The 14,413-nt window shown below is 47.3% G+C and overlaps 1 protein-coding gene across 1 annotated transcript in view; it reads right to left on the bottom strand.

Annotated features, from left to right (window-relative positions):
• LOC127586267 (uncharacterized) overlaps positions 1–14,413 on the bottom strand; it is a 65,740-nt gene that overhangs the window by 9,502 nt on the left and 41,825 nt on the right. The window contains exons 7-10 of the mRNA XM_052044073.1: positions 11,365–11,430; positions 9,484–9,589; positions 5,608–5,693; positions 3,136–3,304 (exon numbers count right to left, since the gene is read on the bottom strand). Coding sequence (XP_051900033.1) covers positions 3,136–3,304; positions 5,608–5,693; positions 9,484–9,589; positions 11,365–11,430 — 427 coding nt within the window. The remainder of the gene's footprint in view (positions 1–3,135; positions 3,305–5,607; positions 5,694–9,483; positions 9,590–11,364; positions 11,431–14,413) is intronic.

Genomic DNA, 14,413 nt, shown 5'->3' with positions numbered 1-14,413 from the left:
TTCGGAGATTTTCACCGCAACATCCCACCAGTCAGGCATTGCTATGGTTGTGCCTTTCCCAAGGAAGGGAAAGCTCATAAAAGAACTGTGCCAGGTACATTTTTGTCCCTCCCAAAAAAAAACTTCACATCTAACTTCCTCCCCTGAAAAAGGAGGCTTCAGACTACAATAGAAGCTCCTGATGCAGGGTTTCAACCTGAAACACCAACAATTCCTTCCCCCACCGCACCCTCCCCCCCCCCCCCCCCCCCTCCCACAGATGCTGCTCAACCCACTGAGTTCCTCCAGCAGATTGTTTGTTGCTCCAGATTCAAGGATCTGCAGTCTTGTATCTACATTAGAAGCTCAGTGGCCCTGGGACACTTCGACCAAGCGAACATTCTTTTTGGACAAGCTTAAGTATACCAGTTTAACCAGGGCAGTATCCCCAACGTCTCTCTCCCAACAAGCATCACTGGGTAATCATTGGGAGTGCGACTCTCCAAAGAACAGATCACAGCTTCAGGAAGTCCCAGAACACTGCGCTTCCATTCTCAACGTACAAGGCCAGAATTTACTGCCGTTTCCCTTGAGCCACTGCCAGCCACAGGTTGAAGGGATTGGTAAAATCCAGGACACTGACCCAGTGACAGAGAGCAAAATCCGACGCACAGCTCGATGCCAAATGATCCGACTGGTTTTGTTCTTTGTAAATTTTGTCATAGCATTTTGGAATAACGGAGTGGTTTTCCAGGTCATGTCAAAATTGTGCCTTTTTGAAGCATTTTTACTGGTGAAGCAGAAAAGGAGCAGAAAATTATCCCCGAATCCTCAGACTGCAAATGTCACAATGATCAGGTTATCTTTTCCATTAGAAAAGGTGCTGGTCAGGACCTGGGGCAGTCGCCTACAAAGTCCTGATGTACAATCGTCCACCTGAGGGAACAGAGAGTTTAATAAAGTAGCAGTGCTGCACTCCCCCAGTGTACCCTGGGGGTGTCAGTCTGGGTCAGATGACCCAGTCCGGGGTTGGGAATGGTGCTGTGGGAGATGATCTCTTCAGCAGAACATCCAGAAGATTTTCATTTGGTAGACTTGTTCTTAACCCAAAATACATGGGTGACATTATAAAACACATTCCCAACATTGTTTTATTGGTATAAAACAGTATTTTAAAACATTTAAATAGGTCTTTGGGTTTTTCTTTGCTTATTATCCTTAAAAAAACAAGAACAATTCAAGCCTCAAGAATTTTAAAGGAGGGCTCTACAAGTGGAGGTTCGACAATTCATTCTGCAACCAACTTTAAATTAAAAGCTGATGGCAGACAAACAACTCTTGTTGCAAAAGGCAAACAACACTCTCTTAAACGTTACTGCAGAAATGCTGCCTCGAGGGAAGCAGATGGTTTGGTCATACTCCAGGAGGGATGGTCACACTCCCACTGCGCAAGGCTGCTGAACTGGAGTCAGGTTTATCAGTTCACATTGTACCCTATGTTTGTTTAAATGTGCAATTCTCCCTGCCCAGCCTCCCCTACACAGCCACACTACTCACCACCGGTACATTTCTTTTGGCACATGGATATCACTGCCACCATGAGCATTTATTGTCCATCCCTAATTGCCCCTCAACAGAGGAGGCATTGAAAGGACAACCACATTGGTGCAGCTGGAAATGCCCACAGGACAGACAGGGCAAGGGTAGCAGATACTTCTCCCTGGCGTTAGTGAACCAAATACGTTTTTACAACAGTCCAGCGAGCTTGCAAAAACCAGGACTGTCAACTGCATTTGAAAAGCACCCATATTCATTCCACTACTTGAATTTAAATTCCACAGCTGTCTTGGTGGGATCTGAACCGTCTCTGGATCAACGATCTAGAACTCCAGCTGCTTAACCAGCCTGCTCCTGCAGCCCCAACATCCGCGCTCTGGTGTACAAGCGAGCCCGTGTACACCTCAGTGGGAGTCACAATGTGAAGAGGACAACTGCTCCCGTTTACGGAGCACCTCGGAGGAAGGTCCTTTGCAGAAGCATTATCGAGCAGAACTGTAGGCTGAACCATGCAGGAAGACTGCAGGTCAAAGAGGTGGAACATCTAAATGGAGCTCAGGAGGTTCAGGGAGGGAGTTTGGAACTCATGGCAAATTATCTAAAGCCTGGCTTTGCAGTGCCCCTCTCTGCTGTTAATCTCAGCTTCCACAGTTCAGGTAACGGATTTCATACGGGCAATTCTCAAATCATAGGACCTGGTTAGAAGGAGCCGGTGTACAGTTTTTCAATTTCCTTATGACATATCGAATCTATGTCAGCCCTCAGAGCAATCTCATCTATCCTACTCCCCCAATTCTTTCCCTCTCAAGTGTCTATCAACTCCCCTTCAGTCTCCTGACACTGAGGTAATTTGCAGTATTCAATTAAACTCCCAACCTGCACATCCTTGGATCGTGGGAGGAAGCCGGAGCACCCGGGGGAAATCCACAGTCACAGAGAGAACGTGCAGACTCCACACAGACAGCGCCAGAGGTCAGGATTGAACCTGGGTCTCTGGAGCTGTGAGGCAGCAGCACTACCTGCTGTGTCACTGTACTGCCAGACTGGATACGTCACATCACTTCTCCACACAAAGGGATCACGCCACTTCAGCACAATTCCACAACTTCAGAGAATCACAGATAATTAAACTGTTTTATAGTTCAGATTTCCCTCTCCCATTGGCACCCAAAACCTACCTCCTGTGCCAACGTCAAAAAATTCTGCAAGTGCAGAGAATTCTCTCAGTATTACCAGCTGATATGTCAGTTAAAGCACAACTCTGGTAAAACAGGGGGCCATCTTTCAAGAGACTGTTGGATAGGTACATGGAGCTGAGTAAAATAGAGGGCTACGGGTAAGCCTAGTAATTTCTAGGGTAGGGACATGTTCAGCACAGCTTTGTGGGCCGAAGGGCCTGAATTGTGCTGTAATTGTTCTATGTTCTATCTACAATTTTTAACTTCAAGCTGAATCACAACTGTGTTACAATTCAGAAATCCTTCATTGGTTGTAGAGGACATTGGGGGCAAAGGGCAGGTTACTTACATGAACCAAATGATCCACCTTCTTTACGGTGGATCTCCGCCCAAGCAACAACGGTGCGGTGTTGGCCCCTACCTCTGCTCCCCATTACTTCCTGCTTTTCTGCTTCCCATCCTGGTCGCTGAAGAGGTAGATGGAATTCTCCTGCCCCCTGCTGACAGGATGTCTCCTTCCTTCATAGGCTTCAGGAACGCAGAAGGGCTTGAAGATGCTGCAGAAAACAGATCCTCATCCTGGCTGAAATCTGCAAAAAAAAACAATCCAACTATCCCAGGGAGGGAGACTAACAGGCCATCTCTTCAAATATCAGAATGGAACAGCTGGGCTTGGACTGAGAGGAGATTGAGAGGTGGTGGACAAGTTAAAATTAAATTTTTAAAAAAATTTTATTTATTTACAGTGTGGCAACAGACCCTTCCGGCCCAATGAGTCTGCGCCGCCCATTTTAAAACCCAAATTAACCTACCTGTACGTCTTTTGGAATGTGGGAGGAAACCGGAGCACCCAGAGGAAACCCACGCAGACACAGGGAGAACGTACAAACTCCTTACAGACAGCGACGGGAATCGAACCCCGATCACTGGCACTGTAATGGTGTCGCGCTAACCGCTACGCTACCGTGCCGCCATGTTGAGTTCATGATGAGTTTTGACAGGATAAAAAGAGAGACGCTGTTCCCATTAGTGGATGGTTTAAGGACCAGGAGATGCAGATTTAAAATGACGGGGATACAAGGAAACTCTTTTTGCAAAGGTTGGCAATGTGCTCTAATTCACTGCCAGTGAGTGAGGTAGCAACAGGGTCTAACAGTGCTCACACAACTAAATTGGGAGAAAATAATATGCAAAGTGGGGCTGATTAGATTGGTCTGCAATGACTTTCAATGCACCAAATGGCCGTGTCCAACCCAGACTCCACAATAGTTTAGAGGATGGTTTTCCATGGATCTCCTCCCCTGCTCTATCATCGTTCCTTGCCTTCAGGAGAGACTACTTGATCAAGTAAACTTAAATTCACCAGCAGCCGTGACAGGATTCGATCTCACGTCTCGGGATCACTACTTCAGTAATTTAACCACCATACTGCCGTAACCCTGTAAAATAGAACTAGTACAATTGATAATGATTTCCACAGGTTCACCACCCTCGGCATCAAGAAATCTCTCATCAGTGTCCTAAATATCTTGCCCTGTATCCTGGGATTGTGACCCCTCTGCTCCAGACGGGGGAAACATAGTCCCTGTATCCAGTTTTGTACAGGTTGGGATGTCACGTTGCAGCCTTGCAAAAACATTGGTTAGAACACAGAGGATCGTGCACAGTTCTGGTCATCACACTGCAGGAAGGATGTGGCAGCGACAGAGACAGTGCAGAAGGGATTCACCAGGAGGTTGCCTGGAATGGAGGGCTGTTAGTTATAAGGAGAGACTGGACAGGCTGTGTCCATTCTCACTGGAACGTAGGAGGCTGAGGGGTTACCTCGTGGAGGGACTTGGATAGGATAGATGGTTAGAATCTTTTCCCTGGAGTGGGGAGTCTAGAACTAGAGGGCACAGGTTTAAGGTGAGAGGGGAAAACTCTAAAGGAGATCTGAGGGGCCAGTTTTTCTATACACAGGAGAGTGAATATCTAGAATAAGCTGTCAGAGCTGGTGGTAAAGGCAGATAAAATTACAACGTTTAAAAGGCATTTGGACAGGTACTTGGATAGGAAAGGTGTAGAGGGATACGAGCCTAATGTGGGCAAATAGAATTAGTGTTGATAGGCATCAGAGTCGGCAATGGACAAGGTGGGCTGAAGGGCCTGCCCGTGCTGTACCGTTGTACGATTCCATAAACGGGAGGGGAAGCTGCACCCCCAGGGTGGGGCTGAGCGGTGACCATAACATCACCAAGATCAAATTTTCCCCACCCCATCACCACTCCCACCCCGACCTCTCTGTTTGCCTCCCATCGGTAATTCCACAGCTGCCTTCTGCCGACTGGATTCTCCGAAGGACACAATGAACCACCCACTGCTTCCTCCCTGACCTACAACACCTCTTCCATGAGCGTGTCCCCCCCTTTCCCTCCACCCGCCTCACCAGGGTCTGACCTCTCCCGGTCTCCATCAGTCCCCGAAGTTCCCATCAGGAGGCACCCGACTTTGTTGGGAATTTGACAGCCTGGTTATGACCAAAACTCATGAGAGGCAAGTGTCTGGTCTCCTAATGAGGACAACCTGGTCTTCCCACCACCATGGTCACAACTTAATGCCCAACCACTTTGCCATATTACCACCCTCACCCCTTTAAAATCCCGGTGGACTAACCCCCCCCCCCCCCCCCCCGACATGTGTGGCCCCACATCTCCCCCTTCCACCCACAGGTTTCCTCCAATGCCTCTTCACTGATTTCTGGCTCCTCCCCAGTCATCTCCCTCCCCTCTGGAAACTTCTCCCACCTCCGTTCGAGGCTGCCCCACATCTGCACCCCCTACATTCACCGTTTAGCCACCCATTGCAGAACATCCACTGCGAATGTACAATGAAGATCGCAACAGGCAGAGACCTGCAGGGGGCAAGTCTTCCGCTCCTGGACTCCCACTATCCACGCGAGGTTCAGGCTCCACATCCATGGAGTCGGTCACCGATCTCCTGCAGGAGGTAAGAAAAGGGACAATTACAACACTGGCTAAATAGGAAGCCAGGAAATAGAAGCTGGTGTGGGCTAAAGGCCCGATCAAGTCTGCTCTGCCACTGTACAATATGGTGACTGATCTTTATATCCAGGCCCCAGTGGATTATCTCACACCTTTATTCAACTCAGTTAGTGTGACAGGTGATTGGGAAAATTCAGTTTTAAGTTGTACTACGGCATTTAGAAAATCTTAATATAATCAAGCAGAATCAGCCTAGGTTTTATGAAAGGAATTTGTGCTTGACAAATGTATTAGGGTTCTGGGAGGACACAATGAGAAGGGGAACCAGTTGATGTACTGTACTTGGATTGCCAGCAGGCCTTCAATAGGTCTTGATTAAAAGGTACTGCTGCACAAGGTCAGTACAGATGGAGGGTTGGTTAGCTACAAGTTCAGAACGGGACAAAAACTGTTGGATTCAATGTTGTGTTTGGTTGGAGTGAATGTGTGTTGAGAGGACTAGCAGCAGATCAGCTGATAGTCACTGGCGTTTGCAAGAATGAGGTGATCTTATTGAAAGGTGGATTCTGAGGGTCTCAACGGACTTGAATATACTTAAGTCAAAACTGCTCAGGCAGATTTTTGAACTACAGCAGATTCAAGGATTATGGGGAACAGGCAAAGTGGAGCAAAGGCCAAGGTCAGATCAGTCACGGTCAAACTGGATGACAGGATAGGCTCGAAGGGCCGAGCGGCCTCCTCCTGCTCCTACTTCACCTTCTGAACCTTTGACTCACTCAGTGTCCACAAGTTTGTCCATTACAAGCTCGAATGTTCCCAACGGCTGATCAGTCGTTGTGCTGTGGGCTGAGAATTCCAAAATCTCAACAATCATCGCCATCTCAAATGGCCAACCGTTCATCCCGAGACTCTGCAACCCCACACCCTATCCCCAGTTCCACACCCTTCAGGCAGGGAAAGTACCATTCAGTGGAAGTACCACAGTCATCCAAACAACAGTATCAGTACTTCACTGCCATCAGTGCCAACTATTGAAAGGAATCGAGGAGCAGATAGGGAAGCAGATCCTAGAAAGGTGTGAGAATAACAGAATTGTTGTGATGGGAGATTTTAATATCCCAAATATTGAGTGGCATCTCCATAAATCGAGGGGTTTAGATGGGATGGAGTTTGTTAAGTGTGTTCAGGAAGGTTTCTTGACACAATATGTAGATAAGCCTACAAGAGGAGAGGCTGTGCTTGATTTGGTATTGGGAAATGAACCGGTCAGGTGTCAGATCTCTCAGTGGGAGACCATTTTGGAGAAAGAATTATGGACACTATCTCCTTTACAATAGCATTGGAGGGAGATAGGAACAGACAGATTAGAAAGGCGTTTAGTTGGAGTAAAGGGAATTATGAGGCTCTCAGGCAGGAAATTGGAAGCTTAAATTGGGACCAGATGTTCTCAGGGAAAAGTACAGAAGAAATGTGGCAAATATTCAGGGGATATTTGTGTGGAGTTCTGCATAGGCATGTTCCAATGAGACAGGGAAGTTATGATAGGATGCAAGAACTGTGCTGTACAAAGGCTGTGATAAATCTAGTCAAAAGGAAAAGAAAAGCTTACAAAAGGTTTAGAGAGCTAGGTAATGTTGGAGATCTGGAAGAGTATAAGGTTAACAGGAAGGAGCTTAAGAAGGAAATTAGGAGAGCCAGGAGTGGACATGAGAAGGCCTTGGCAGGCAGGATTAAGGAAAACCCCAAGGCGTTCTACAATTATGTGAAGAGCAAGAGGATAAGACACGAAAGAATAGGACCTATCAAGTGCAGCAGTGGGAAAGTGTGTATGGATCCGGAAGAAATAGCAGAGGTACTTAATGAATACTTTACATCAGTATTCACCATGGAAAAAGATCTTGATGATTCTAGTGAGGACTTGTAGCAGGCTGAAAAGCTTGAGCATGTGGATATGAGGAAAGAGGAGGTGCTGAAACTTTTGGAAAGCATCAAGTTGGATAAGTCACCGGGACCGGATGGGATGTACCCCAGGCTACTGTGAGAGGCGAGGGAGGAGATTGAGGAGCCTCTGACAACGATCTTTGCATCATCGATAGAGACGGGAGAGGTTCCGAAGGATTGGAGGGTTGCGGATGTTGTTCCCCTATTCAAGAAAGGGAGTAGAGATAGCCCAGGAAATTATAGACCAGTGAGTCTTACTTAAGCTGATGGAGAAGACCTTGAGAGGCACGATTTATGAACATTTGGAGAGGCATAATGTGATTAGGAATAGTTAGCATGGCTTTGTCAAAGTCAGGTCCTGCCTTACGAGCCTGATTGAATTTTTTTGAGGATGTGACTAAACACATCGATGAAGGGAGAGCAGTAGATGTAGTGTATATGGATTTCAGCAAGGCATTTGATAAGGTACCCCATGCAAGGCTTATTGAGAAAGGAGGCATGGGATCCTAGGGGACATTGCTTTGTGGATCCAGAACTGGCTGGCCCACGGAAGGCAAAGAGTGGTTGTTGAAGGGTCATATTCTGCATGGAGGTCAGTGACCAGTGATGTACCTCAGGGATCTGTTCTGGGACCCTTACTCTTTGTGATTTTTAGAAACGACCTGGATGAGGAAGTGGAGGGGTGGGTTAGTAAGTTTGCAGATGACACAAAGGTTGGAGGTGTTGTGGGTAGTGTGGAGGGCTGTCAGAGGTTACAGCGGGACATAGATAGGCTGCAAAACTGGGCTGAGAAGTGGCAGATGCAGTTCAACCCAGATAAGTGTGGAGTGGTTCATTTTGGTAGGTCAAATATGATGGCAGAATATAGTATTAATGGTAAGACTCTTGGCAGTGTGGAAGATCAGAGGGATCTTGGGGTCCGAGTCCATAGGATACTCAAAGCAACTGCACAGGTTAACTCTGTGGTTAAGAAGGCATATGGTGTATTGTCCTTCATCAATCGGGGAATTGAATTTAGGAGCCGAGAGGTATTGTTGCAGCTATATAGGATCCTGGTGAGACCCCACTTGGAGTACTGTGCTCAGTTCTGGTTGCCTCACTACAGGAAGGATGTGGAAGCCATAGAGAAGGTGCAGAGGAGATTTACAAGGATGCTGCCTGGATTGGGGAGCATGCCTTCTGAAAACAGGTTGAGGGAACTTGGCCTTTTCTCCTTGGAGTGACGGAGGATGAGGGGGGACCTGATAGAGGTGTATAAGATGACGAGAGGCATTGATCGTGTGGATAGTCAGAGGCTTTTCCCCAGGGCTGAAATGGTTGCCACAAGAGGACATATGTTTAAGGTGTTGGGGAGTAGGTACAGAGGAGATGTCAGAGGTAGGTTTTTTACTCAGAGAGTGGTGAGTGTGTGGAATGGGCTGCCGGCAACGGTGGTGGAGGCGGATACGATAGGGTCTTTTAAGAGACTGTTGGATAGGTACATGGAGCTGAGTAAAATAGAGGGCTATGGGTAAGCCTAGTAATTTCTAAGGTAGGGACATGTTCGGCACAGCTTTGTGGGCCAAAGGGCCTGAATTGTGCTGTAGGTTTTCTATGAATAGCACAATAATCAATTGCAAGTGGAATCTTTCCACTTAATTCAGGCTGTTACAGAAAGTTGAACTTACATAGCAACCTTCACACTCCAATGCTGTTGTAGTCAGGTGAATCACTCAGGACAGTGCAAGGACAGTGAAGGACAGGTGATAAGGACTTGGAAGTCCACATTTAGATGGCACTGGGTTTTGTTTTAAAACTGAATCTAAAGCGAAAGGCACGCGGGCTGGGGTTGCTCGGATGAGTACCTCTTCTTCGGTGTGATGCCTGAAATCCGGGCAGAATTGTCAGCTGCCTTCCTCTTGGATGTGAGCGTAGCTTCAACCACAGGACTTGTTTCTTGCTGATGACTAACTGGAAAGAGAGACACTGCACATCGTAAAGCCTCAAAATACCAACCAAGCAGTTTATTTCCTAAACAGGGGGATTCTTCTTTCCAAATATACATCCTGACAGCATTTCCATCACCGTGCTATCTCAAGACATTTTAGGTGTTTGAAGTGCTTCTCAATGAACTGATTGGGAAACATTGACCTCATAATAAAAAAATAAATCACAGAGGGCTGTGGGGAGCAGAACTGACAACAAAGCCTGTCCAGATGCCCACAGCAGAGGCTTCCTGGGATGTCTACCGGCTGCCACCTGATTAAAGGTAGGCAGGAAGCAAAACTCAGCAGCAGAAGTGGTGGGTCCACAGAACTCCGACTTAAAGTAATGGGAAGGATCAGAGGAGAGAGGAGGAGATACTTAATTTGCCTGTCCAGCATTGGAACAACCTGGTTGAAGGGGTGTTGGAAGCAGATTCAACTCTAATGGTGAAAAGAGAATTGAATAGATCCAAAGGGACAGTGTGCAGAGAAGAGTTGGGGGAGAGAAGCACCTCCTTCACACTGCTTGCAAAGGCACAAGTGGGTCAAACAACCTCCCTCCAACACTCTAATGTCTGATGAAATAAGGAGCAGTTGATCAGCAATTTCCCCAGACACAACTACCAGGAGTGCTGGATTCCGATTCAGTTACGTGGAATTCTATTCCTCCACCTCACCCCTGACCCCATCCCTTCCTTAAAGCCCAGCCCTTTGATCAAACAGCCAGTGTCTCATTATCTTGTTTGGTCGAATGGTCAATTCTTCTGTGAATACCTTGGACACTCAGTTAAAGATATTCAATAATATGCAAGTTATTATAGTTTTTTTTTCCCTCTTCACTGTCTTGTATAATTTATGTATAAATTCTGTGTGTTGTCTGTACCTACGTGTCTGTGAGTAAGTTGTTCATTGCACCTGTACCTCACCGCACTTGTGTATGTGACAATAAACTTGACTTGGCTTCCAAGTGGGTCATGACCTTGTGTTCACCCCCGAGCTCATTTTTGGTCACTTCTGGAGGACAAGGGCAGTAGATGCAAACATTAGTCTCCCATCTCAGGAAAGGGCGAAAACCCCAACACATTAACCACACACAGTGATTGCGGGACAGTTGGGAATTAATGAGAGTCATGAACAAGCTGATAACATGATAATGGGAGGCCAGAGTTGTGCAACCAATCATATTGGAATGCAAAGCTGTATCAGAAAGTGGGGGGGGGGTGGGGGGGGGGGGAAAGAGGGGGAAAAGAATTCTTCGTAACATCATCCCCTATGCCAGGTGAAAGGGCAAATAATCTGTGGGCCGACTATTCAGAAATCCTAATGGCTCAGCATCTGGCTCACTGGATAACGTTTGCTGAGCTCCCTTCTCAATCACTGGACTCCAGTTCTTGTGCTTCCTTTACACTTGCCTGCTTCACTGGAAAATGCACTATAATGCTGTGTAACATCAAAAAAAGTGAATTAAAAGCATATTGTTAATAGAAATTACATCCAACAGTCCACTAATCTAACACCACCAAAAATCCCGGGTGTGCTGGATCCTCGGAGTTTTTCTGTAGGTAGGTGGATGTTCTAGAATGAGGATGGGCTGGTTTGGGCTGAATGGCCTTTTCAGATTCTAGGAGTCCTTATGCTCCAAACACAATTTACTGTGTGGTGGAGGCAGATGGGAAACCGTAGAAACCAGGGCATGACGTTCCTTTTGGAGCCCAGGAGCGGAAGTAATGGATAGTGAGGGATCAGCAAGACACAACCTACCTGTGGACTTGTCAGGCTGGGGAGTGATCGAAGTCTTCAATCTGCTCAGGGCTCCACTCACTATAACTGGCGAGAAAGCAGAGACATCAGGGACTTCCTGACACATTAAAACCTCCGCCGCGCACCACTAGGTTTGAAAGCTTACTGCAACAGGCAAATCCTCAGTGGAAAATTTCCCAGCGTCCCATCCAGACATAACTTGTGTATGGCATCTTAAACCTTTTAATTTACCTAGTAAAATTAAATAAATTTACTTTAACATACGTTTATTCTTAATTGATTGACATCTATTCGAACCACTCAAGTACTTCTGAGGCACATCTGGACTGCATGGAGAGTAAAGCTTTCCAACGAACCAAGTGTCCTACTGCCCAGTAAATGCCAGTGGTACACATGGGAGGGTAACTCAGCAGTTCCGGGGTCCTCAGATTTGGTGCTTCAAGGCTGAAGCTGTGCCACCAACACGGACAGTTTCCTCAGTTGCCCACCTCCCAGGACAGGCCAGATCACCCTGTCTCGCCTGCTGCACCACCCCACAGCCGCACCCACTTTCCACAGCCTGCGGTCCAAACGAGCTGGAGGCCTGGCTGCTGGAGCTGTCCTGACAAGTGGGGCGATCCACAAGAGGGGCCATCCACAAGAGGGGCCATCCACAAGAGGGGCCAGGCCTCAGGAGGTGGATCGAGAACCTTCTCTGAGACATCTTAATGGCCTTTTGACGGCTTGTGGCTTTGAGCTGGTTTAATGGTCAGTCTGAACCATTCAAATTGATTTAAATTAACAACAAAAATCACCATAGGCTTTTAAAATAATAAATTTTCTTCAAAACAGCACAAACTAAATTGAAATCAAAAATAAATAAGAACCATTTACCCTTATAATTGAGATCAGTTACTCTTTCAAATTACCCTTCCCTGGTGAGAGACTCGGGGGCCGGATACATCAAGAGCAGGATGTCAGAGGTCAGCTGGATAGTGAAAGGAACATCAAGTTTTTTACGTTCAGGCCCAGTGCCTCACTCACTAATGCAACACGTTCCAAATCTCTCCTCCCCCACGACCTGTAACTCAACCTACGGCTCCCTTCCGCTAGCAGGCACACTTTTGCGACCTAGACCCAAGCTCTAGAGTCCCCCCCTTCTACTCTGTACCTATACAATGTTCCGTAAAACCCAGCTCTGGGGCCAAGCTTCTGGTCACCACATTGAGCTGGCAAGGGTCTGCTGTTCACAACTGCAACCACTGTCATCCAGTCAATCGGTCCAGATGCAAAGGCCCATCGCGCTGGTCCTCGGTGTCCTGCACTCTGACAGAGCGGCTTGGTTGGTGATCAGATCCCCAGGAATGCACAGGGGGAGACGTATGGCAAAGTGACACAGCAGACAGAGCCGCTGCCTCACAGCTCCAGCAACGTAAGTTCAATCCTGACCTCTGATGCAGTCCGTGTGGAGTCTACGCCGTGATGGTGTGGGTTTCCTCAGATGCTGCAACGTTCCCAAGACCCTCAGGTTGGTAGGTTACATGGCTGCGGCTTGTGGGTGAGTGGCAGAATCTGGGGGCAGTCGATGAGGATGTGGGAAGAATAAGCTGGGATCAGTGTAGGATTGCTGAAAATGGTCTCTTCATGGTCTGTGCAGAAGGGCACGTTGCTAAGTTGGCCCCAAAATACCCCTGAATACCCTTTGCTGCAGCTTTATCAGCTGTCAAGTCTCTGAGGAACTCTAAATGTCTTTAATATTCAGATTTAAAGACCATTAAATGAGGGAAAATAATTAAATTAAAACATTAAATTGACCTGAATGTCCACACGGACTGTACTGGTGAACCAATGGAAACTTTCAGGATTCCAAACTTGTCCTTACGTTTGAGATTTCAATGTCTGATTACGCACTCAGATCATCTTACAACACAGGAGGCGGCCACTTGGCCCATCAAGTCTATGCTGGCACTCAGTAATTCCATCAATCCCGTTCCCCCACTTATTTCCCTGTCACCTCCTCTCCCACATATGGCCATTGACAACCTCCGATTCTCTGACCACTCACCGACACGAGAGGGGAAGTTCACAGTATCCAATTAACTGACTAGCATGGCGTTGGGACGTGGGAGGAAACTGGAGCATCCAGAGGGATCCCACCCAGTCACCAGGAGAACATGCAAACTCCACACAGACAACACTGGAGGTCAACTACACAAAGTCCTGGACTTTCATTTAATCTGGTCAATATTTCCTTCAGCGCTTCTTTATGAAATATTTGCAAGACACTGGGGAAATAAAATCATTGATAACTGTTGTTCTTGCTTGGCACAGCAGGTAGTGCTGCTGCCTCACAGCACCAGAGACCCAGGTTCAATCCTGACCTTGGGTGCTGTCTGTGTGGAGTTTGCACGTTCTCCTTGTGAACGTGCACACTTCCTCCCACATCCCAAAGCCGTGCAGGTTGGTAAGGTTAATTGGCCGCTGTAAATTACCCCGGTGTGTGGGTGAGGAGTAGAGTCTGGGGGAGTTGTGAGGAGGATAAAATGGGATTAGTGTAGGACTGAGTGGTTGATGGTGAGAGGGAACTCTGTGGGCCGAAGGTCCTGTTCCCATGCTGTATGACTCTATTAGTACATAGAAGTTAGAATGTTATGTTGCAACTTTAGAAGACACTGGTTGGGCTGCACTATGTGCAGTTCTGGTCACTATACTGGAGGAAAGATGTGGTCGTGCTGGAGAGGCTGCAGAGGACATTCACCAGGGTATGGCCTGGGTTGGAAGACTTCAGTTACGGGGAGAGATTGGACAGTCTGGGCTTGTTTTCCCTGGAGCGAAGGAGGCTGAGGAATGATCTGATAGAAGTTTATAAAATTATGAGATGGATAGATAAGTCAGACCTTTCCCCCCCACAGTAGGGGTATCAGAAACGAGAGGGGACGGGTTTAAGCTGAGAGGAAGGAGTTTAAAGGGGATCTGAGGGGTGAGTTGTTTTATGCAGAGTTGCTGATATCTGGAACTCACTGCCGGGGATGGAGGTGGAATCAGATGCAGTCACTACGTTTAGACAGAC

The sequence above is a fragment of the Pristis pectinata genome, chromosome 35 (genome assembly GCF_009764475.1).
Source record: "Pristis pectinata isolate sPriPec2 chromosome 35, sPriPec2.1.pri, whole genome shotgun sequence".
Classification (NCBI taxonomy): domain Eukaryota; kingdom Metazoa; phylum Chordata; class Chondrichthyes; order Rhinopristiformes; family Pristidae; genus Pristis; species Pristis pectinata.
Note: the sequence above shows the minus strand (reverse complement) of the source record. Positions and strands in the feature narration are given on the sequence as shown.